At 45.4% G+C, this 22,356-nt stretch overlaps 2 protein-coding genes across 2 annotated transcripts in view; both read right to left on the bottom strand.

Moving 5' to 3' along the window:
* Positions 1-22,356, bottom strand: part of LOC310685552 (uncharacterized protein) — a 945,613-nt gene that overhangs the window by 806,906 nt on the left and 116,351 nt on the right. The window lies entirely within an intron of this gene.
* The window catches only part of GRXCR1 (glutaredoxin and cysteine rich domain containing 1), a 54,444-nt gene continuing 41,773 nt past the window's right edge, over positions 9,686-22,356 (bottom strand). The window contains exons 4-5 of the mRNA XM_083458462.1: positions 13,109-13,174; positions 9,686-9,972 (exon numbers count right to left, since the gene is read on the bottom strand). Of these exons, the coding sequence (XP_083314588.1) occupies positions 9,793-9,972; positions 13,109-13,174 (246 nt within the window). The 3' untranslated portion in view covers positions 9,686-9,792. The remainder of the gene's footprint in view (positions 9,973-13,108; positions 13,175-22,356) is intronic.

The following is a 22,356-nucleotide window of genomic DNA, read 5'->3' as shown; positions in this document are numbered from 1 at the left end:
GATAATCTACAGCGAAAGATGCACTCAGGAGAGCATTATTTACAAGTTTATTTCTGCGTTGATCAGAACAAAGAAAAACATGACTGCCTGCTTCAGTGCTCCGGCATAGAGAGTGACGAAAACAAAGACACAACAGAAACATCCTGTGAAACAGGAAATGCGCAGACTCTGTGACTCTCAAAGCCTGCTCCCTTTTAAGGTGGAACGGAAATATCCTAACACCCTTCGCCCTTGGTTGCTGATCAGCCTACCCCACACCTCACTGGTAGCTTTATTTAATTTAATTGTAATATTTTATTGAAGTTAAAAAGAAACAACGAACAAAGTTTTGTCCAGAAAAAAAGAAAACAATTGCAGTAATTACATCAAATCATGCTGAATTCTTCGTAGATCTGTAGCGACATCCCGGCACCCCGTCATGCATCCACCGCTTATTCGATCTAACACACTATTCATTTTATTGTTGTTGTTAATTTTCCTTAATAATTTCTTCTCCTATAATTATTCACCCTACCACAGAAGTCATTCAAGGCCTGCCATTGACGTCATCCTATTACAATATTCCTTAAGGTATTTTTTTGTACATGTCCTACTCTTTAATAAATGTTTGATCAGTATGACCTCTCAGTTCCCCTGTCATTTTTGCCAACTCGGCGTATGCTAGCAGTTTACTTTGCCACTCCAGTTTAGTCATAATTTTTTCTCCTTTCCAATTTGTGGCGATTGATATTCTTGCAGCTACCGTGGCGTACAAGAATATTTCCTTTGCTTTTTTAGGTATGTCTGGGCCTAGTATCCCCAGGAGGAAAGCCTTGGTTTTTTTTAATAAAGGAAACCTTAAACATCTTTTTTAGCTCATTATAAATTATCCTATTTTTCGCTCCATAAGACACACTTTATTCCTCCTAAATAGTAAGGGGAAATGTCTGTGCGTCTTATGGAGTGAATGTGATCGCAGGCTCCCTTTCCGGCCCTGCCCTCTTGCCCAGGCCTCCATTGCTGAAAGTTCTGCAGGCGGAGGCTTTGTTTCCCCAGCGACATGTGACTGGCTGATTAGATTATCTGTCTGCAAACTGTAGAAATGGCTCCCTTTCCTTTCCTGAAGAAGCTGCAGAACTGTTGAACCCCATAAAAACTCACCTGGCAGCCTATGTGGTCGCCATGCAAGTAGCAGCTTGTATGGCCGCCACGTGTGAGTGGCAGCCCATATGGACTGTGCATGTTTGGCATCCCGTACGGACTGCACATGTGCAGCATCCCTTATGGTTGCCACACATGTGCAGTCCATATGGGATGTCGCTTGTGCGGCAGCCCAAACAGTCACTGTGCAAGCAGCATCCCGTATGGATGCAGTACAAGCGGCAGCCTGTAGAGCCGCCGCGCACAAGCGGCAGGCCATATGGAGTGCGTATGTGTGGCATTCCGTACAGAGTGCGCACGCATGGGATGCCGCACATGCGCAGTCCGTACGGGCTGCACCACCCCGGGTGCCGGAGAGCGTTCCTCCGCCACTACTGAGACCTATTCTTTAGGGATCCTTAGACCATCTTGGATTAACTGGACAAAAGGAATGAGAATGAACACTACAAACTTGTTTGTATATGTTAACAAGCCTTATTTGCAGCAAAGCGTGTTCTCCTTCATGGAGAGCACGTGTTGCGGTGGGGGCTGCCAGGACACTCCAAAGTTGGGGGCGGGCTAATTGTTCGTTGGCCACTGATGCGATTGGGGCTTCCCTTGTTGTTGGGAAGAAGTTAATGATGCCATTTGTTGATTGACAGCCAGAAATGCTAAAACTCCTTGCACGAGGCTAGGGCTTCCTCTTTTCGACCGTGCATCGGATTGCCCGTCCCCCCTCCCTAGAATTAGGGTTGTTCGCTTTGACCTTGCTATGCCTGTCATGGGGTTGTCTGCTCTTGGGGCAGGGGCCTGGTAGGAATTTTGTCCATCTGGCTGATTGGCTGGGGCCATTTGGTTTTTGCCTACTGCGTAGCAAATCGTCACAACTTGTAAGGTTGCGGTTAGGCATTGGTTTATGGTTTGGTTGGTTGAGGGGAAGTGGTTGAGTGCCTGCCCTTGGTAGGTTGAGTGCCTGCCCTTCTAATGCTGCTGCTGCAAGGGATTCCGTTAAAGGAATTGGGGGCTAACTATTGCTTGTCCACTCGGTCAAGGGGGCTCGGGCCATAGCAATGAGCTCCTGGTTGCATTTGGGGTGAGGGCAGGTTCCCTGCTCCACGTAACCCCCAAGTGTATTCCCCTATTCTGACTTTCGCATTGTGCAGAATGTCAGTCTGTCCCCCATGGTGGGGGCAGATAGTCACAACCAATGCCTAAGCAACCACTCCCAAATTTGTATTTCAATAAAGTTGTGGCCAAAATTATGCCAAAAATCTTAAACAAAAAATTCTGTGTGATGTGTGAGTTATTGGGGTGGCCCTGGGGACCTCGACACGCAACAGCCACCCTCATTTTACATGTCATGTACTGTTACTTTAAATGGAAATTCTTGATGGCTCTGCTTCTCAAGAGGCTATTTATCCCATGCCAAGGGAAGTAAGTTTTTCTTTGACAGCTTCCAAAGCCCCACCACCTTTTCTCTTGCCACCTCCTTCGCTCTTTTAATTTATATTCAATCCCACTGTCGGTACATCACTCTTTTTTATGTCGCCTTTCCCCACATCCATAGGTTTGGCAGTTTGCCATTTGTCATGGTATCTCTTAGGGTTCTGTGACCTTTTCCTAGCGCAATAAAAATAGCACTATGACTCGGCTACTTCCAGATCAAATATCTTCAGACTCATCAAACACAGTTTCTTCCCCGCAGTCCATTGATCTTTGCCTGTTACTCTCCGCTGCTACATACTCCTTGGAAGTCACACTTTCTTCAAAGCAAGCAGAGCAAAAGAAGTCATGTTATCCAATCCTTAATATTTCTGAGGGGGGAAGATTTTGGATTATCCTGAAAAACACCAGCACCGTGAATCACACGAGTATATTTCAGTTAGTCACGTGATAAATTTTTGTGAGGTTCTTTTTTCAGTTCCAAACACTGTTTTGAAGGATGCAAAAAATTACAGAGGGGGGAAACCACCCCAACACTGTTAAATTCTTCCCTTCCCAATTATTTCATGCCTGTTCATAACCACGGTTTCCCCCAAACTGCTCATGCTACTTTGCCAAAAAAAAAAAGTTACTTGAAATGATATTGCCTGCACTCTTTTTTTTTAACTCCCATTGCTATAAACTGATACTTTATTTTATTTATTTAACAAACATTATATACTGCTTAGTGGTGGTAAAACCTTAAAGATGTTTGTGTTTCTGAGCACAATTCAAAGTGTTGGTGCTGACCTTTAAAGCCCTAAACGGCCTCAGTCCAGTATACCTGAAGGAGCATCTCCACCCCCATCATTCTGCCCAGACACTGAATCCAGCGCCGAGGGCCTTCTGGCGGTTCCCTTGCTGTGAGAAGTCAAGATACAGGGAACCAGGCAGAGGGCCTTCTCGGTAGTGGCACCCACCCTGTGGAACGCCGTCCCACCAGATGTCAAAGAGAAAAACAACTACCAGACTTTTAGAAGACATCTGAAGGCAGCCCTGTTTAGGGAAGCTTTTAATGCTTAATAGATTATTTTATTTTAATATTCTGTTGAAAGCCGCCCAGAGTGGCTGGGAAAACCCCGCCAGATAGGCGGGGTATTAATAATAATAATAATAATACCAGTAGATCACTGGACATCTGTGGTAGATCATTGGTAGATCACTGGCTCCCCCCACAGAAGCTGAACAAATTTGACCTGAACCCCTCAGAACAGGGCTTCCCTTCCTAACAACCCCCCCAAAAGAGGGTAGATCACTGCCAGTTTTGAACTCTGTGAGTAGATCGCAGTCTCTTGGGAATGGGTCACCCCTGATATATTACATTAAATATCAATGCAATCACAGTGACGCTTTGCAGCTTCATTCAAAATATAACTTCTCACCAAATCACCTGAAAAAGCAGCCTAGAATAAATTCACACGAGAGGTTTCCTCCCATACACTGCAAGGGCCTGTAATATTTATTTTTCCATGGGCATGTGGTAATTGCTAATTGGCTATTAAAAGATGTTCCTTTGCCAAGAGACAGGCTGTCTCCTCCGAAAGGCGATGCGTGGAGTCTGGACATCGAAACACAGAGACTGTGAAGGACTCACATGCAAATCATTGCAAAGTGCCATTACTTTAGCAAGAGCTTACTCGATTTCATAAATCTTTAAAACTCATTTGAAAGCTATTTTTCACAATGGGACTAGTAAGCCAGAAGCACTTTAGGCCAGATTGCTCTTTTCATAACCCTTTACTGAAATGCCACCATTTCCCAATTTCAGCACCCACAAGATCAAGAATGAAAGAGAGAGTCGGGAATGAACATAAATAATGATTTCCCCTAATTTTCATTCTGCAGATTGTCACTGGATTACAATACTCCTCCTTATCGCCCCTAAATTATTTAAAGTAAGCTGAGCAATCGAAATTCTCCCACCACCTAAATTATTTAGGGCATAAATGTTTCCCGTCGAATGCTTTTGTGGTCATATTATGTGTCTTGCTCCTAAGTGAATAAAATTAGCTTTCATGCCATAATACAAAGCAAGGGTCGGAAATAATACATGAAGTTTCTGCCGTTATCTTTTTAACCATGAAGAAGATGAAGACCTGTTCATCAACAATATTGTTTCATTCGTCTTCCGTAAAAGCCCGTGCCTGTGAAAAATGGGTCAACCTTTAGTTATGGGGAAGAAAAAAATGAAGTGTTATTTTTATTTATTTTTTAAGAAGGGGGACATTCCAGGATCAGATCAGAAACTGGGACGGCTTTTGTAATTTCAGGACTATCCCTGGGAAACTGGGAGACTTGGAGGGTATGCTAGCCTGGCAAGGTGCCATCTACATTGTAGCACCAGCCGGCCAGAGCATTGCCAGCTGACTCCAAAGCCTCAGAACTTCTTCCTTATTTTGAGCAACTTGTTGATAGTACAAGGACTCTAATTCCTCCCCCTTTTCCTTGCTTGCTGCTTGCTTCCCTTTGACGGCATACTTCCTCACGGTCTTCCTGGCCCTTGTATTCTTGCACACGTACATACCGTATTTTTCGCTCCATAAGACACACCTGACCATAAGACGCACCTAGTTTTTAGAGGAGGAAAACAAGAAAAAATATATATTCAGAACAAAACAGTGGATGTATGATTTTTGTGGTTCATGCTGTGGCCGCAGACATGTGATCTGATGGTGAATTTGCGGTGACCCAATGCAAAAATCCTGAGGATCCATGTGGATCCGTGCTTTGTAACCACATTTTTGCACCATTGTGGCCTCAAGCAACAGAGGGTGGGTGACTTTTTTGGTTCAGGCTGTAGCCACGGACATGCTATGTGATCTGATGGTGAATTTGGGGTGACCCAATGCAAAAATCCTGAGGATCCATGTGAATCCGTGCTTTGTAACCACGTTTTTGCGCCCACGCAAGCAAGTGCGTACTGTGAAAGAACACATGAGTCTTAATAGAAAGAATGGCTCAGCTGTCCTTGCATCCTCCAGTTTTGGCGAAGGGACATGAGGGTAAAATTCTTTCCAGGCCAGGAAAATTCTATTGGTGTGGTTACTCATTTGTATCTGTCACCTGGTATCGCTTTGTCTCAAAATGAGCAGCAATAAAGATGCCATTCAGAATAGCTGTTTATGGGAACCTGTGTGTTTGCATTTGGCGCTGATCTTATCAACGTTGTTTATCAGCGTTGGTCATCTTCACTTGATCCTGGTTAGAGCTTTAGTTTACTTTATCGGGTGTAAAGCTGTCCTTCTGTTCCAAGGTTTCACACCAAGTTCTCAAGGCCATAGAAATGCAAGTTCTTGATATTAATTTAGTGTGTTGTTGGACCTGACAGGATCTCTCGCCTGTTATAGATCTTTTCAAATGACAAAGCTGCCAGACACCTCACATTTGATGGAAATCAATTTCTCGTGCTATTATTTCTCACCGGAAAAGAAAAGGTTTGTATATCCCCTGAAGCAATATAAAAGTAGCCTCCTTCCCTCTCTTAAAAAAATAAAAAATAAAACCAAACTGTTCTGAACATCAAGAGCCTCATTTAAGAATATTGAATTAAATGGAAGAAATTGCCTGCAACTATAAAACTGTACCAAAAAATGGAATGCATTCGATCTCCCCTCACCTTAAGGTAAAGGTAAAGGTACCCCTGCCCATAAGGGCCAGTCTTGACAGACTCTAGGGTTGTGCGCTCATCTCACTCTAGAGGCCGGGAGCCAGCGCTGTCTGCAGACACTTCCGGGTCACGTGGCCAGCGTGACAAGCTGCATCTGGCGAGCCAGCGCAGCACAGGGAACGCCGTTTACCTTCCCGCTAATAAGCGGTCCCTATTTATCTACTTGCACCCAGGGGTGCTTTCGAACTGCTAGGTTGGCAGGCGCTGGGACCGAGCAACAGGAGCGCACCCCGCCACGGGGATTCGAACCGCCGACCTTTCGATCGGCAAGCCCTAGGCGCTGAGGCTTTTACCCGCAGCGCCACCCGTGTCGCCCCCCTCACCTTATGTAACACTTAATAAAATCTTGCAAGAGCTTTCAAGCAAAAAAAAAAAAAAAAAACAAAGCAGGAAAATATCCCCAACAGCTGCTGTAATTGCAGTCGTATTCACCCTATTTGAGAATAGGCACTTACGGACTACAGTGGGACTTCCTTATGAGTAGACACACATAGGATTTATATTGTAAATCTCTATAGTCATATGTGCTTGCTCTCAACATGGAAGGGGTTAGCAGTCTTGTCCCAAACTTCAGAGGACTGCATTTTGGAACGATAACACAGCAAATATCTATAGTCTTTGCGCCATCAGTTTGCTACTGGCAAAATCCTATGCTTAGCGAGTTGGGCCAATACCCCTCTGTGAGCCTTGTAAATTGCAGTGTTGGTCCTGGAAGTATAGGCAGGAACTGATGGGAGAATTAGCCTTCGTTCCAGAAATAGCAAAGGTCTCAGGGACCTGGAGTGACCCCAGAGTTGGAGGGCAGGAGCCAGCCAAGAAGAAAATGGTCAAGAAGGAAAGAAGGGGAGAACCAATGACATATCATGGGAATTGACAAGTACAGGCATGCAAGAGCTGGAAGCTGTACAGAAGATTTTATAGGTAGCCAGGGTCATTTAGAGGATGGTGAATGAAGCTACAGTGGTACCTCGGGATGCGAACGGGATCCATTCTGGAGCCCCGTTCGCATCCTGAATAGAATGTAAGATGCGTCTGCGCATCTGCACGTGCGCGGGTTGCGTTTCGCCGCTTCTGCGCATGTGCGTGACGTCATTTTGACTGTCTGCGCATGCGCGAGCAGCGAAACCCAGAAGTAACGCGCTCCGTTACTTCCGGGTCGCTGCGGAGCACAACCCAAAAATACTTATCCTGAAGCGTATTTATCCCAAGGTATGACAGTATTGTGATGTTGGGCCCAAAAATCCCACATGGTCAGCAAAAAGAGGCAGTGTTGTAATAGTCAGCATATAACAACAACAACAACAACAACAGTCAGCATAGATGCAAGAGAGTCAAGTCCAATGTACCATAGAGTTTATCATCCACAATGGAGCAGAGTGACTCACTTCCATTAGGTCTACTCAACGGCTGAGTAACAGAGATGCTGAATGAAAGGAAGCTCTCCCGCTTCCAAAGGCAGCTATGATTTATGTTTTCTCCATTGTTTTATGTTTAACATAGTCTTAACTGGTCTTTTTCTTTAAAAAACAAAACACACGGTACCAGGAGTGGGAGGCACGTTGCCAAAAAAGAGAGTAAAACTATCACGGCCACCCAAAAGCCTAGGCATTGGTGCAGTTCAGAACTCTGAATTGCCAGCTGTTAAACATGGAAGCAATATTGCTGAAACCTAGGAAGTATCTTGGAAGCAGTCTGAATTGTGCATCAAAGCTACAGATATTATTAAAGCAAAGGATGGACATAAACATGTTCAGCTTACAATAGTAGAAACCATAGTAGCCTTAGGCATTTTTTTGTGTGTACATACATACATACAAAATACACACACAAACCACACACACCAGCCATGACCGTGTCTGGTAGATGTTTTGTATTTACGCAAACCTTCCTTGAGCCTGCTGATATATTCCTATGCATGAATGGTGCCATTTAAATCAGAACCAGTGAAGGCAGTGAAAATAGCGAATGATACCTCATGAACTAGAATTTCCTTGGACCAAATGAGAGAGGAGAGCTGATGGAAGGCCAGTCCATTCTGCATAGGTAGTTGGCTACACATTAACCTTTAGTTGTTGACACAGCTCAATGGCCCACAACAGAAAGCCTTAATGCCTCAAGGACCACCTCTCTCCATTTGAACCTATCCGGACCCTGAGATAATCTTCTGAGGCCCTTCTTCATGTGCAATCTGAACGAGAGGTCTGGAGGGTGGCAACACGAGAACGGGCCTTTTCTGTAGTGACTCCCCGTTTGTGGGGTGCTCTCCAAAGGGAGATTCGGCTGGTGCCTTCATTATATACCTTTAGTGACCAGGCAAAAACATTCCCCTTTGACCAGGCCTTTGGCTGACTGACATCCAAAGCCCTTTTCAAACATGTTAGAGAGGGGAGGGGTTATTGGGTTGTTCCTGTTTTTTATTTTTATTATGTATTTTGTGTTTTTATATTGTGTTTTTATGCTGTGAACCACCCTGAGACCTGTGGGTATAGGGCGCTATACAAATTTCATAAATAAAAATTAAAAAGTAGACATATGAGAACTCCCAGCGATTAGTCGTACATCAAAAGGTGTGCTGCTCTCAGACATTCACCCCAATTCTTCTGAAGCTGAAACGTTGAAATGTAGCCCAAAACACCTTGAGAGCACTTGGCAGCAAATCTACAGTTTGCAGAATTCTCTTAGAATAGTCTTCAAACTTGATAGAAATCTCATAGCGATGTGCTCAGCTATTATTTAATCAACACAAGGTGTTGTTGTTGTTGTTGTTTGTAGATGTACTATACAGTCGTACCTTGGAAGTCAAACGGAATCCGTTCTGGAAGTCCATTCGACTTCCCAAGCATTCGACTTCCCAAGCGTGGCTTCTGATTGGCTGCAGGAAGCTCCTGCAGCCAATTGGAAGCCGCAGAAGCCCCACCGAAAGTTCAGTTTCCAAAAGAATGTTCGCAAACTGGAGCAGTCACTTCCGGGTTTCGATTGTTTGGGAGCCAAAACATTTGAGAACTAGGCATGTTCGAAAACCAAGGTACAACTATACAGTGGTGCCTCGCAAGATGAAATTAATTCGTTCTGCGAGTTTTTTCGCCTTGTGAATTTTTCGCCTTGCGAAGCACGGTTTCCCATAGGAAATGCATTGACGGTTTCCCATAGGAATGCATTGACGGTTTTAAGAAAAAGGCGTAAGACGTTTTCATCTTGCGAAGCAAGCCCATAGGGAAATTCGTCTTGCGAAGCAACTCAAAAAAACAAAAAACTCTTTCGTCTTGCGAGTTTTTCGTCTTGCGAGGCATTCGTCTTGCGAGGTACCACTGTACTGGCTTTTTATACGTTGAGTTTCAGGGTAACTGTGAGATCTCACCACATAAAGGACACCAGCAACTTTTTATTTTATTTTATTTTTTACAAATGAACGTTTATTGACTGATTTAGACAAACATGGTGGTTTTCCTTAATATAAAATAGTATAACAAACTGCTGCGTTGACATAATAAAATGAGGTTGTTTTTTGTATCAAGGCGCCATCCTTAGCTGAGGCAGCTCTTGCAGCGTTGCAATCCGTTCTCGTTGCAAGCGGTGCACTTGAGGGCTTTGAATGAGTCCGTAAAACAGTTCCGAAACACTGACATCTTGCTCCCATGGCACGCTGAGCACGGAATAAAACCAAAGCCCCCACATGAGAGGCATTCATGAGGGTGTTGAACTCTCTGAGGGGGGGTAGGGAGACAGAAAGAAAGAAGGCATCCATTAATTGCATTATATTCTGAGGGCCAAACCGGACAGGGAAATAACTGTGAGAATGAAAGTAACTTACACATTTCTTTTTATGTAAATACAGTGGTACCTCCAGTTGCGGACAGGATCCGTTCCGGAGCTCCGGTCGGATCCCGAAGTTTCCGCAGCTGGAGGTGCCTGTTCTGCGCACACACGTGGCACGATAAATCAACGCCCTCCCAGCAGATGTCAAGGCAATAAACAACTATTTTACTTTTAAAAGACAACTGAAGTTTTTAATGCCTGATGCTGTGTTGTTTTTAATATTCAGTTGGAAGCCGCCCAGAGTGGCTGGGGAAACCCAACCAGATGGGTGGGGTATAAATAATGAATTATTATTATTATTATTATTATTATTATTATTATTATTATTATTGGTTTGCCTTGTGCGTATCCCGAAGGATACGTAACAAGAGGAGCATGTAAGTAGTGGTACCACTGTATGACTCTCAGGACCCATAATGCCAACAAAATCCTTTCTGAAGCTGCTATTTGTTTTTCAAGAGAACCCTCCATTGCCGCCAGTGGAAGCTTCCCTTGAATTAGGAATGGAAGTTTCAAGGAGATATTTTTTGTTGAGATGTGTTATAAGAAAAACTGGTCCCTTTCTCTTATGGGGTATTCTGGAGCCCGTATAGAGTCCACAGAAGCCAACCAGAGTATATTGAGAAGCAAAGTGGCTAGTAAGCCTGATCTTTATACAAAAAACTGTTGCCCGCTCACCACACGCAGGAGGGAGGGGAACCCTGAACAATGGTGCGCAAGCCCTTATAAAGACTTTTGAAATTGCCCACCCTGTAGCCCAAGACCACCCCCCCCCCAAAAAAAAAAACATCATACATCACAGAAGGGGAAATCCTGCCTGCCAGGATACCTGAGAATGGTCACTGATTGTATTGCCTGGGCAGCCTGGCCATTCTTTTGTGATGGTTAATACTTTAGTTCCTGAATCCAGGTCACAGGCATACACAAATACAGTGGTGCCTCGGGTTACATAAACTTCAGATTACATACGCTTCAGGTTACAGACTCCACTAACCCAGAAATAGTGCTTCAGGTTAAGAACTTTGCTTCAGGATGAGAACAGAAATCATGCCCCGGCGGCGCAGTAGCAGCAGCAGGAAGCCCCATTAGCTAAAGTGGTGCTTCAGGCTAAGAACAGTTTCAGGTTAAGTACGGACCTCCAGAACGAATTAAGTACTTAACCCGAGGTACCACCGTACACCCTTCAGACAGGATTTGCAAGCAAAAAGACAATGGGAAGACTTTCCCCTTCTGCCTCCCTTACTGCAGAGGAATATCTGAGGTCACTGGGAGAGTCAAAATGGCTTCAGGATTGCTCTCCCATACTATTTCAGACACACGGTTCATATATTTAGATATGTGTGCATTTATGAATATTTATTCTATATTTGAGATCTTGAGATTCTTATAACAGATGGTTGCAGATAAACCCCTCCACTCTCCGTGGTCCTGAAGCTTCTTGGGCTCTCCTATGGCCGTGATTTACATAAGAAACAAAATGTAAGGAGGGCCCTGTTGGATCAGGCCAAAGACCCATGGTGGCTAGTCAGATGCCTAAGGTAAAGAAGCCAATAATAATAATAATAATAATAATAATTTATTATTTTTTCCCTGCCCTTCTGGCTGGGTTTCCCCAGCCACTCTGGGTGGCTTCCAACGAAACACTAAAATACAAGGACAGGATTACTCTCCACACTTGTGATTCCAAGCAACTGGTATTCAGCGACATGCTGCCTCCTACAATGAGACAGAATGTAGCCATTGTGGGTAGTAGCTATGGATAGCCTTATCCTTCATGAATTTGTCTACTCTTCTTCTAATAATAATAATAATAATAATAATAATAATAATAATAATAATAAATTTTATTTATACCCCACCCTCCTCAGCCAAGACTGGGCTCAGGGCGGCTAGCAACCAATCATAAAAGCAAGTTGATTGAAATACAACTTAAAAAACACGATTAAAATACAACATTAAACAATTAAAACATTAAAATGCAGCCTCATCACAGGAGGAGAAAGGAAAAAAGAAAGAGGGGGAGGGAATCAAATTGATTCTAAGCCAAAGGCCAGGTGGAACAACTCTGTCTTACAGGCCCTGCAGAAAGAAATCAGATCCCGCAGGGCCCTGGTAGCAATGGGAAGCCTCTGAAGCGCAGAGGGAGCGCTCCCTCCGTGCTCCGGAGGCTTCGCGTTGCTTTCGCTGAAGCCGGGAGAGCGAGAGGCATCGGTGCGCACCGACTCCTCTCGCTCTCCAGGCTTCAGGCAGCTATCCGCAAGCCCTCGGAGTGCAGCAGGAGTTCCCCTCGCACTCCAAAGGCTTGCAGACAGCTGCCTGAAGCCCCAGGAGCGCAGCAGGAGTCCCCCCCCCCCGTGCTCCGAAGGCTTGCAGCTAGCAGCCTGAAGCCTGAAGCCAGGGGAGCACAATGCCAGCTCCCACTGCGCTCCCTGGGCTTCAGGCAGCTATCCGCAAGCTCTGGGAGTGGCGACAAGGCTGCGCGCAACCTTGCCGCCACTCCCGGACCTGTTCTGGGGGGTGGGGTCGGGGGAAGCTTGGGCTGGGGTCGGGGCCTGTTCTGGGGGCTGGGGTCGGGGGAAGCTGCAGCTAAAAACAAAGCCAAGACAGCGAGCGGGATCCATCCCGCTCGCTGTCTTGGCTTCTGCCAAAGCCGCGTGCAGCCTCTCCCGGCTGGAGAGGTTGCGCGTAGCTAAAGAGGAAGCCAAGACAGCCGGCGGGATAGATCCCGCTCACTGTCTTGGCTTCTTTGCTCTTTGGGGCTGGAGGGGTGTGTGGAATAAAAAAAAAATTCTTTATTCCCCCCCCCCTAAAAACTAGGTGCGCCCTATAGTCCAGTGCGCCCTATGGAGCGAAAAATATGGTACTTGTAGTGAAGAATGGGCAAAAGGTTGGAAACATTCATGTTGATGTTCCCTTACAAAGAAAATATAATTAATCTGTGAGCTTACCACAGAACACTATGTATGTAACTAATGTATGAGAACGGTATTTTAATGTGTCATCTTTTATAACCTCATCAATTACCTCAATTTTGGTTAAGAGATCTTGCAGTTCCCCTGATTCATTCATTGACAAAATTTTCTCAGCACCCTGCAAGGAAACAGACAAAATTTGTTTATGTAACGGCTGAGATATAAAGCTTTGTTGGAGTTTTTGTCTCGACAATTTTGCTGAAAGTTAGAAAACAGATGGTTTTTTTAAAAAGAAAAAAGAAAGAGTGATTTATTAACAATATCATTTTTCAGCTGGCCTGTGTGTGCTTTGGCGGCTGAACACAGGATTATTACATATTGTATCTCATATATCTTGTAGTACATGATCACTGCAATTCCCCGCCCCCCTTTTGCAATACATGCTTTCTTATAAATAAAAAACGGAAGGCACCTTGTTAATATGTCAAAGAGGCAATTTCTTATACATATAGTGCATCAGAGAATACACCTAAACGAGCATGAGAAAAACAGTATTTCTACTGCTCAAGCATTTCCAGCTTGAATTCATCTGGAGCATGTTGAGAATATGATGCCAGGGGAAGAAAGATGATGAAAAATACCATTATGACACTAAAATCAAGATCCAGCCGTGAATAATAAAAATAATTTAGGTTGAGTACATAGGACCCTGGGGAATTTCTGAGCTCTGAAGCAAGGCAGTAATGAAGAGGTTCTTCGTTTTTCTTCTCGAAAGTACAAAAGGTTACTGTAAAGAAAATTAAACTGCCAAAGAAGATATAAAACTTTCCTTTGGCTCTTTCTGCTAATCAGAGAGGACCTGTTGAGGAACTGAGCAACACTACCAGGGCATTTGTATTTAATGTGTGCATTATTCAGTGGATGGGGAGGGAGCGATTATACTTGCTTATACTGGTTGCTAGGTGCAAGGAGTGTACCCATATCTTGGGCCCTCCGATAAGGGGTCAATTTGTTTGTTTGTTTGTTTGTTAGATTTTTATACCAGCTTTCATCCAAAGATCACAGGGCAGTTTACGATATAAAAACAAACAAACAAAAATCCCAAAATGACAAATAATAACAACTCCCGCACCCTCGTTTAAAAGGCCATAGATTGTTTAATTAGCCAAAGGCCTGGGAGAAGAGTAATGTTTTCGCCTGGCACCTAAAGATATGTAACAAAGGCGCCAGGCGAGCCTCCCTGGAGAGAGCATTCTACAACTGGGGGAGCCACCACAAAAAAGGCCTGTCCTTGTGTTGCCACCCTCTGGGCCTCTCATGGAAGGGGCACATGAAGAAGGGCCTCAGATGAGGGTCTCAGGGTCCGGGTTGGTTCATATGGGACAAGGCAGTCCTTGAGGTATTGCAGTCCTGAGCCATTTAGGGCTTTATAGGTCAAAACCAACTGTGCTGGTCCTATGGGTTAATTGTGAGGCAAGGTCCAAGTCCAGTCCGAGGTCGAGGGTGCAGTATGGAGGCAGTCCATCAAAGATGAAGCTGGGTCCAAGGCAGGGAGTCGGGTGAGGTCAGGAGCTCCTGCAGGACAGGGTGCAGGCAGGAACTGGCTACCAACAATGTTGCTCCCACAACTTGGGACTGGGGCTGGTTGGCTTTTATCTGCCTCGAGGCATAGGGCGGCCCCGGTCCACAGGTGACTCGCCTCTCCTGGCCTGGAGGCGAGCACTCCTCCTGCGGGAACTTAGTTCCCTCCGCCTCTCTGCCCTGAGCCTCTGCAGCTCAGGAGAGGCTGGAGGGTTACCGGGCCCAGAGGCAACCTCCTCTTCCCCTGACAGGGCTGAGAGTGGAGCACCTGCAGGCAATGGGTCCTCCATCACCTCAGGAGCCAGAGCAGACTCACCTGGTGCCTGCACCTGAGGATCCAGCACAGGTGAGGACCCTTCAGGCTCAAGCCCCAGCCCCGGCTCAGCTGGAAAGAAGATTCCACCTAAACATTAGGAAGAACTTCCTGACAGTATGAGCTGTTCGACAGTGGAATTTGCTGCCAAGGAGTGTGGTGGAGTCTCCTTCTTTGGAGGTCTTTAAGCAGAGGCTTGACAACCATATGTCAGGAGTGCTCTGATGGTGTTTCCTGCTTGGCAGGGGGTTGAACTCGATGGCCCTTGTGGTCTCTTCCAACTCTATGATTCTATGATTCTATGGTTCTGGAGGCCAGGAATCCTGTGCAGGCTGGGATTCCTCAGGTTCAGCCTCCAAGTCCGAATCCCAGGCCATCACACCAGCACTTTTAATTGGGCATGGAAACTAGTTGGCAGCCAGGGCAGGATTGGCATTATATGCTCAGACAATCTTGCCCTGGTGAGCAAACTGGCCACAGAATTATGCACCAGCTGAAGTTTCTGAACTTTGTTCATAGGCAGTCCCACCTATAATGTGTTGCAGTCATCTAGCCTAGAGGGTACCAGAGCATAGAAGTTAGTTTAATGCCACCTGCTGCTTCCTTTCTGTGGTGTTCTTGGGAGACATTTAATATACGATAGATACCTCCTAAACCAGAGATGGGGATCCTCTGACCTTTGGGCTCCTAATTTGGTTCATGAGACCCTTTACCTCAAACCATTCCCACCTGCCCAGTCAGCTGGTCAGTGGTGGCTACAAAGTCTGCTTCCTTTGCCTGCACTGTTTGATTTCAAACTGCATGGATATAGGGAAATGCTTCATCTGGTGTCACAGTGACATCAAGCGATTGATGTCAGGTGACTGTGTGGTTTCAAAGACACCTACTGGCTGGATCCACTTTCCCACTCCTTTCCTATACAGTCGTACATTGGATCCCAAATGCCTTGGCACTCCGACGTTTTGGCTCCCGAATGCTGCAAACCCAGAAGTGAGCTTCCTGCAGCCAATCAGAAGCCGCGCTTTGGTTTTTGAACGTTTTGGAAGTCGAACGGACTTCCGGAACAGATTCCTTTCAACTTCCAAGCGACGACTGTAATTTTATCAGCAGTTCTTATAAAGCTGGGGCCTTTAAGGTATGGTTACCAGATGTCCCCCTTTCCCCGGGGACAGTTCCTGGATTTCCAAATCTGCCCCCGGACAAAATCTGTCCCCAGAATGTCTCCAGATTTCATTTAATGTCCCTGCATTTATATTTTAAGTGCTGCAGATTTATTAGTAGGGGATGAATCTTATGTGATTGGTTCAACGGCACAAGACACATCATATGAGGACTTTTGGTGAGGCAAAATGGCGGGTGCCATGGCAGCGAGCAGCTCCTGAAGCCAACCTGAACCAACTGCGCTACTAAGCTGGCTCTGGGCTGCTGAGACTGCTGCTGCCACTGCCAAGGGGAAACTGGGGGCGCCCAGTGCGCCAACTGGGGGAACCGCTGACACACACACACCAACGACCCAAATCGAGCCGGGAGTGACTGCCCAGCGGCGCTCTGGGGCCAGTAAAACCCCCGGAGCCGATGCAGGGAGAAGGAGGGGAGGAGAAGGAGAAGGAAGAGAGAGAAAGAAGAAGGAGAAAAAAGAGAGGAGCTGCTGCCGCCGCTGAGGAAGAGAGGTAGGAGAGGGCAAGGACAAGTGGCCGAGCCCAGGTCTAACCTGAGCCTACTCCACAGTGGTTGGCGCTCCAAGAGAGCAGGCCAGGGCCCAGAGGAAGGCCGTGCGACAGAGGAGACTACAGAAGAAAAGATATTACTTCTTAATTTTGTTAAAAAAATAATTTTTTAAAATAACTTTTTTTCTCTTTTCAAAAAAAAAAGTGTCCTCGGATTCTTTGAACAAAATCTGGTAACCATACGTTTAAGGTGACTGCTAGATTTACCACCACTGCTTTATGCAAGCAGTGTGGTCAGCGGGTCGTGCCTATTTGGCAACTTGCTGGCTTTGTTTAGTGCTTTGAGTTATGATCTCTGTGATTTCAGGGGAAATGAGAGCGAGCTGTCTTGTTGGGATGGCCCAGGGCTCTGCTGCGTTTGCATTGACCTGCTTCATCATAAGGACGGGTACAGGAGCTGTTTGGTGTTTCTAAATAGCCTTAAAATAAAATACCTACTTGCATAGGCAGGCAGGTTGTAAGTTTATAATCACTCGGCCTTTGTCAGGGCTCCCCCACCCCTTTCTCAATACCTTTCAATACCTGGAAATGAGAAGCACCCAGGCTCCTTTTTACGTAACCTTCTAGTCGAAATAGTTTCATTATGTATGCTTCATCGTTATCCCAGCAGAGGGCATGATTCGTTTTCAGATATAAGCAGCCCTTGGCCAATATAAATGTTACAGACACACTAAAGTGCACTTAACAACATGGACAGAGGCAAGCTAATGCCACGAGATGATTTATCCTTTCTTGGATGTGGACTCAATAAGGCTGCCCACCACATTTGAAGAACATAGTTGATGAATCTTTTGCCTTTCAACTTACTAATTAATTGATAAAATGTATTGATGGCAAACCCTTAAAACAGGTGTCTTTGGGGGATACAGCAGGAAGTATTAGAAAGCGTACAATTTAATTAAACAGAAACCACTATTCATTGTTAAAAGGAAAGGACATCTTTCGGTCCCCCCCCCCCTTTGCAATTCAACTGACTTGCAACCTCAGTAAATATGTACACTCTTCTCTCCAGAGGTTGCTGGAATACAACTCCCATCATCCCTGATCACTAGCTATTCTGACAGGGGCTGATGGAGGTTGGAATCCAACAACATCTGGAAAAGCACATGTTCTTTATCCCTAGAAATGGGATTGCCTGATCACCTCATCTGTCTCCTGAGAAATCTCTATGTGGGAAAGGAGTACGACAAGGCTGTATTTTGTCTCCATGCTTATTTAACTTATATGCAGAATTCATCATGCGAAAGGCTGGGCTGGATGAATCCCTAGCCGGAATTAAGATTGCTGGAAGAAATATCAACAACCTCAGATATGCAGATGACACAACCTTGATGGCAGAAAGTGAGGAGGAATTAAAAAACCTTTTATTGAGGGTGAAAGAGGAGAGCGCAAAATATGGTCTGAAGCTCAACATCAAAAAAACGAAGATCATGGCCACTGGTCCCATCACCTCCTGGCAAATAGAAGGGGAGGAAATGGAGGCAGTGAGAGATTTTACTTTCTTGGGCTCCATGATCACTGCAGATGGTGACAGCAGCCACGAAATTAAGAGACGCCTGCTTCTTGGGAGGAAAGCAATGGCAAACCTAGACAGCATTTTAAAAAGTAGAGACATCACCTTGCCAACAAAGGTCCGTATAGTAAAAGCTATGGTTTTCCCAGTAGTGATGTATGGAAGTGAGAGCTGGACCATAAAGAAGGCTGATCGCCGAAGAATTGATGCTTTTGAATTATGGTGCTGGAGGAGACTTTTGAGAGTCCCATGGACTGCAAGAAGATCAAACGCATCCATTCTTAAGGAAATCAGCCCTGAGTGCTCACTGGAAGGACAGATCGTGAAGCTGAGGCTCCAATACTTTGGCCACCTCATGAGAAGAGAATCACTGGAAAAGACCCTGATGTTGGGAAAGATGGAGGGCACAAGGAGAAGGGGACGACAGAGGACGAGATGGTTAGACAGTGTTCTCGAAGCTACAAACATGAAACTGACCAAACTGCGGGTGGCAGTGGAAGACAGAAGTGCCTGGCATGCTCTGGTCCATGGGGTCACGAAGAGTCGGACACGACTGAAAGACTAAACAACAAAGCATATAAGCTGTTTTGGGATGTGGGTGGCGCTGTGGGTTAAAACCACAGAGCCTAGGACTTGCCAATCAGAAAGTCGGCAGTTCAAATCCCCATGATGGGGTGAGCTCCTGTTGCTCAGTCCCTGCTCCTGCCAACCTAGCAGTTCGAAAGCACATCAAGTGCAAGTAGATGAATAGGTACCGCTCCGGCGGGAAGGTAAACGGCGTTTCCGTGCGCTGCTCTGGTTCGCCAGAAGTGGCTTAGTCATGCTGGCCACATGACCCGGAAGCTGTACACCGGCTCCCTCGGCCTATAGAGCAAGATGAGTGCGCAGCCCCAGAGTCGGTCACAACTGGACCTAATGGTCAGGGGTCCCTTTACCTTTACCTTTAATAAGCAGTTTTATCCGATGTTTTCAGGTGCCAGGTGGGCACAGCAAAGAGGCCTGCCTCAAACCCGTGACCAGCAACTGGACCCATTTAGGACCCAGAGCTCCACTCCTTCCTTACCCCAGGAAACATCCTGAATGACACTACCATCAATAGCTGTCACCCACTCACACTTTTGGCAGGCGCAGCAGAGACTTCCGCATTGGGGCCTCCACTGTCAAGAGTCTGGTGGAGTCAACATGGAGGAGCCTCTCCACTCCATCCAAACCCATCCCAGTGCCACAGATGAGGGAGTTGGACTTTGGATTGCTCTGTTAGGCTCTCACTCGGATGAGGTAGAAGGTGAACAACCGTATCTGATTATACATGATAGCAGTGATTCCTACATTCTTTTTTTGAGGCTCCTGGGACTGAAGGAATTGCAGCAAGCCTGACTGTCCTACTTGTAATTCACACACTAGCTGCTCTGTGAGACTGTGGTCTCTAAACTGTGGTCCTACTGAGCCTCTTGGGCTTGCTGAGCGGAAGGTTGGCAGTTCGAATCCCTGCAACGGGGTGAGCTCCCGTTGCTCTGTCCCAGCTCCCGCCAACCTGGCAGTTGGAAAGCATGCCAGTGCAAGTAGATAAATAGGTATTGCTGTGGCGGGAAGGTAAACAACGTTTCTGTGTGCTCTGGTTTCCATCACGGTGTCCTGTTGCACCAGAAGCGGTTTAGTTATGCTGGCCACAACTTGACCCGCAATGCTGTCTGTGGACAAATGCTGGCTCCCTCGGCCTGAAATTGAGATGAGCGCCACAACCCCATAGTCTCCTTTGACTGGACTTAACCGTCCAGGGGTCCTTTACCTTTACCCTGCATGTATTTGTACATAAGATTCTTTCAAGTGCCCCATTTGATTTTTGAAAAGGTCTTCACAACAGGAGTTTCATACCTGTGTAGCTACAGGGTTGGATAATTTTGTTTTGTTTCAAATCAGTTCCACACAATTTTGCCAAGTCAGGTCAAGATGTTGTGGTTTCTCACAAGTGAAAGCTATTTCCCTTCCTGTTAAAGGGCATGAACTGGGTTAACAGGACAGATTTATTGATCAGCTGCTGCTAAAAATGTAAGGAAACACAGGGTGATTTTTTTTCATTTTCATTTTTCATAATAATTTCTCTATAAACATATGGGTCATATTTCTTCAATATATTCAAGGAGCCTTATGTAACAAAAAGGAGACTGCATAACAAAACAAACCTGATAAAGGCTAAAACTAAAGAACACATTTTTTAAAAAAAATAATCCATATATTATCACACTCCTTATGGCTTTGAGAATAAAATAGGCTTGCTAAATTTATTCCAACAATATTCTACCAGGCGATGAAAATACTTCTGAAAGACTAGATTATATGTTCTGCTATTGACCCCAGTGTGCTTCTGTAAATAAATAGATGGCATTCATTTCATGACAATCTGATAAGATCAGCTGCAGTACATTGAGCTGTTTCCCCAGCAGTCCAAAAGAACTAAAATTATATCATGCTCAGCATACAGGTTTTCAAGCAGAGAAAATAAAACTCTTCCATGAACTACCTTAAGGCTCATAAAAAAATTTCATTGGCTTTTAAAAAGTATCGCCCAAAGTCTCTCTGTGTGTGTGTTTATTGGAGTATTTTTGGGCTGCCTTTCAGAGCATATACTCTCAGAAGGCTGTTTACAATACACAAAACAATTGTAAAAGCAGATAAGATTAAAACACTATTTAAAGCGCAACACATTGATGGCAAATGAAACCACATCATTATAGCTCAGTTAAAATGTAATGTGAGCAGCAGCAGCATAAAACCATCAAGAAAAAAAAATGACCTGAATCCAAATCACCAATATATCTCCTCGGATAATGGGTTCCATGGAGGTGGCGCATGCTCCCATATAAAAGCCCCCCCCCCAAGTGCCTAACAACCAGAGGCGCCAAGTTCCCCAAAGATTGAGGGGCCCCAGCGCACATCACACACCTGTGACATCACACCTGTGATGCAAGCATGACGTCACATCATTTGGAGGAGGCCTAGCACTCTGGAGGATCCAGCCACTAAAGCGGCCCTGCACTCAACTCCATACTCAGCCTGCTCTGTCCCTTCAATATTCAGGGGGCCTGGCCCCCTTCCAACAAAAACTGAGAGTACCTGCTGCCAACCTATTTTATCTAAACAGTGGGCATAAAGCAGGGGCTCTGAAGTTGATCTCAGTTCATGGGCAGCCTTATGCAGGTGAAGGGAGTCCTATAGGCAACTGCCAATTGAGGAGAAATTACCGTATTTTTCGCTCCATAAGACGCACTTTTTTCTTCCTAAAAAGTAAGGGGAAATGTCTGTGCATCTTATGGAGCGGATGTGTGGTCCCTGGAGCCAAATTGCCCAGGGATGAAAAGCAGATCGTGCTTCTTTTTTTTAGAAAGCGGGAAGGGGGTGTTGAAACAAAGCCACTGATCGGCAAGCAATCAGGAGGGAGATAAGGCTGCGGGTAAAGGAGGCTGCCGGGGGGGGGGGAGGTAAAGACAGTGAACTTGCAAGGAGAGGAGACAGGAAGATTAAAGCAATGAGGAGAGAAATTAAAAGAAAAGGAGGAGCAAAAAACTGCTCCAGCTAAGGAAAAGACGCTGGCAAACAAGAGGGAAGGGGGTGTTGAAAGGAAGCAGCTGATTGACAAGCGATCAGGAGGGAGATAAGGGACACTAGCGATAAAGGAGGCTGCCTGGGAGGATCCTCAGGATTTTTGCATTGGGTCACCCCATATTCCCCATCAGATCACATAGCATGTCCATGGCTACAGCCTGCACCAAAAAACACACGCATCCACTGTTTCGTGGGGCCACAATGGAGCAAAAACCTGGTTACAAAGCACGGATCCACATGGATTCTCAGGATTTTTGCATTGAGCTACCCCAAACTCACCGTCAAATCACAAATCATGTTTGTGGCGACAGCATGAACCACAAAAATCATACATCCACTGTTTCGTTCAGAATATATATTTTTTTCTTGTTTTCCTCCTCTAAAAACTAGGTGCGTCTTATGGTCGGGTGTGTCTTATGGAGCGAAAAATACGGTAATCTTAGTCATGACTCCACTCTCCTTCTGATTGGGAGGGAGGAAGTTTTATACAACTTGAGTTAGAAAATAAGGCAGTTATTCAAAAGTAAGTGGAAGAGTTGGAAAGATGATGCCAGAAAACTGAAGAAAAGAAGAAAGGCAAGAGAAGAAAAGGGCTGAAACACTGAAAAGCCTTAGAGAACTCA

This window comes from Podarcis tiliguerta (assembly GCF_965153285.1).
Source record: "Podarcis tiliguerta genome assembly, chromosome: 9".
NCBI lineage: Eukaryota > Metazoa > Chordata > Lepidosauria > Squamata > Lacertidae > Podarcis > Podarcis tiliguerta.
Note: the sequence above shows the minus strand (reverse complement) of the source record. Positions and strands in the feature narration are given on the sequence as shown.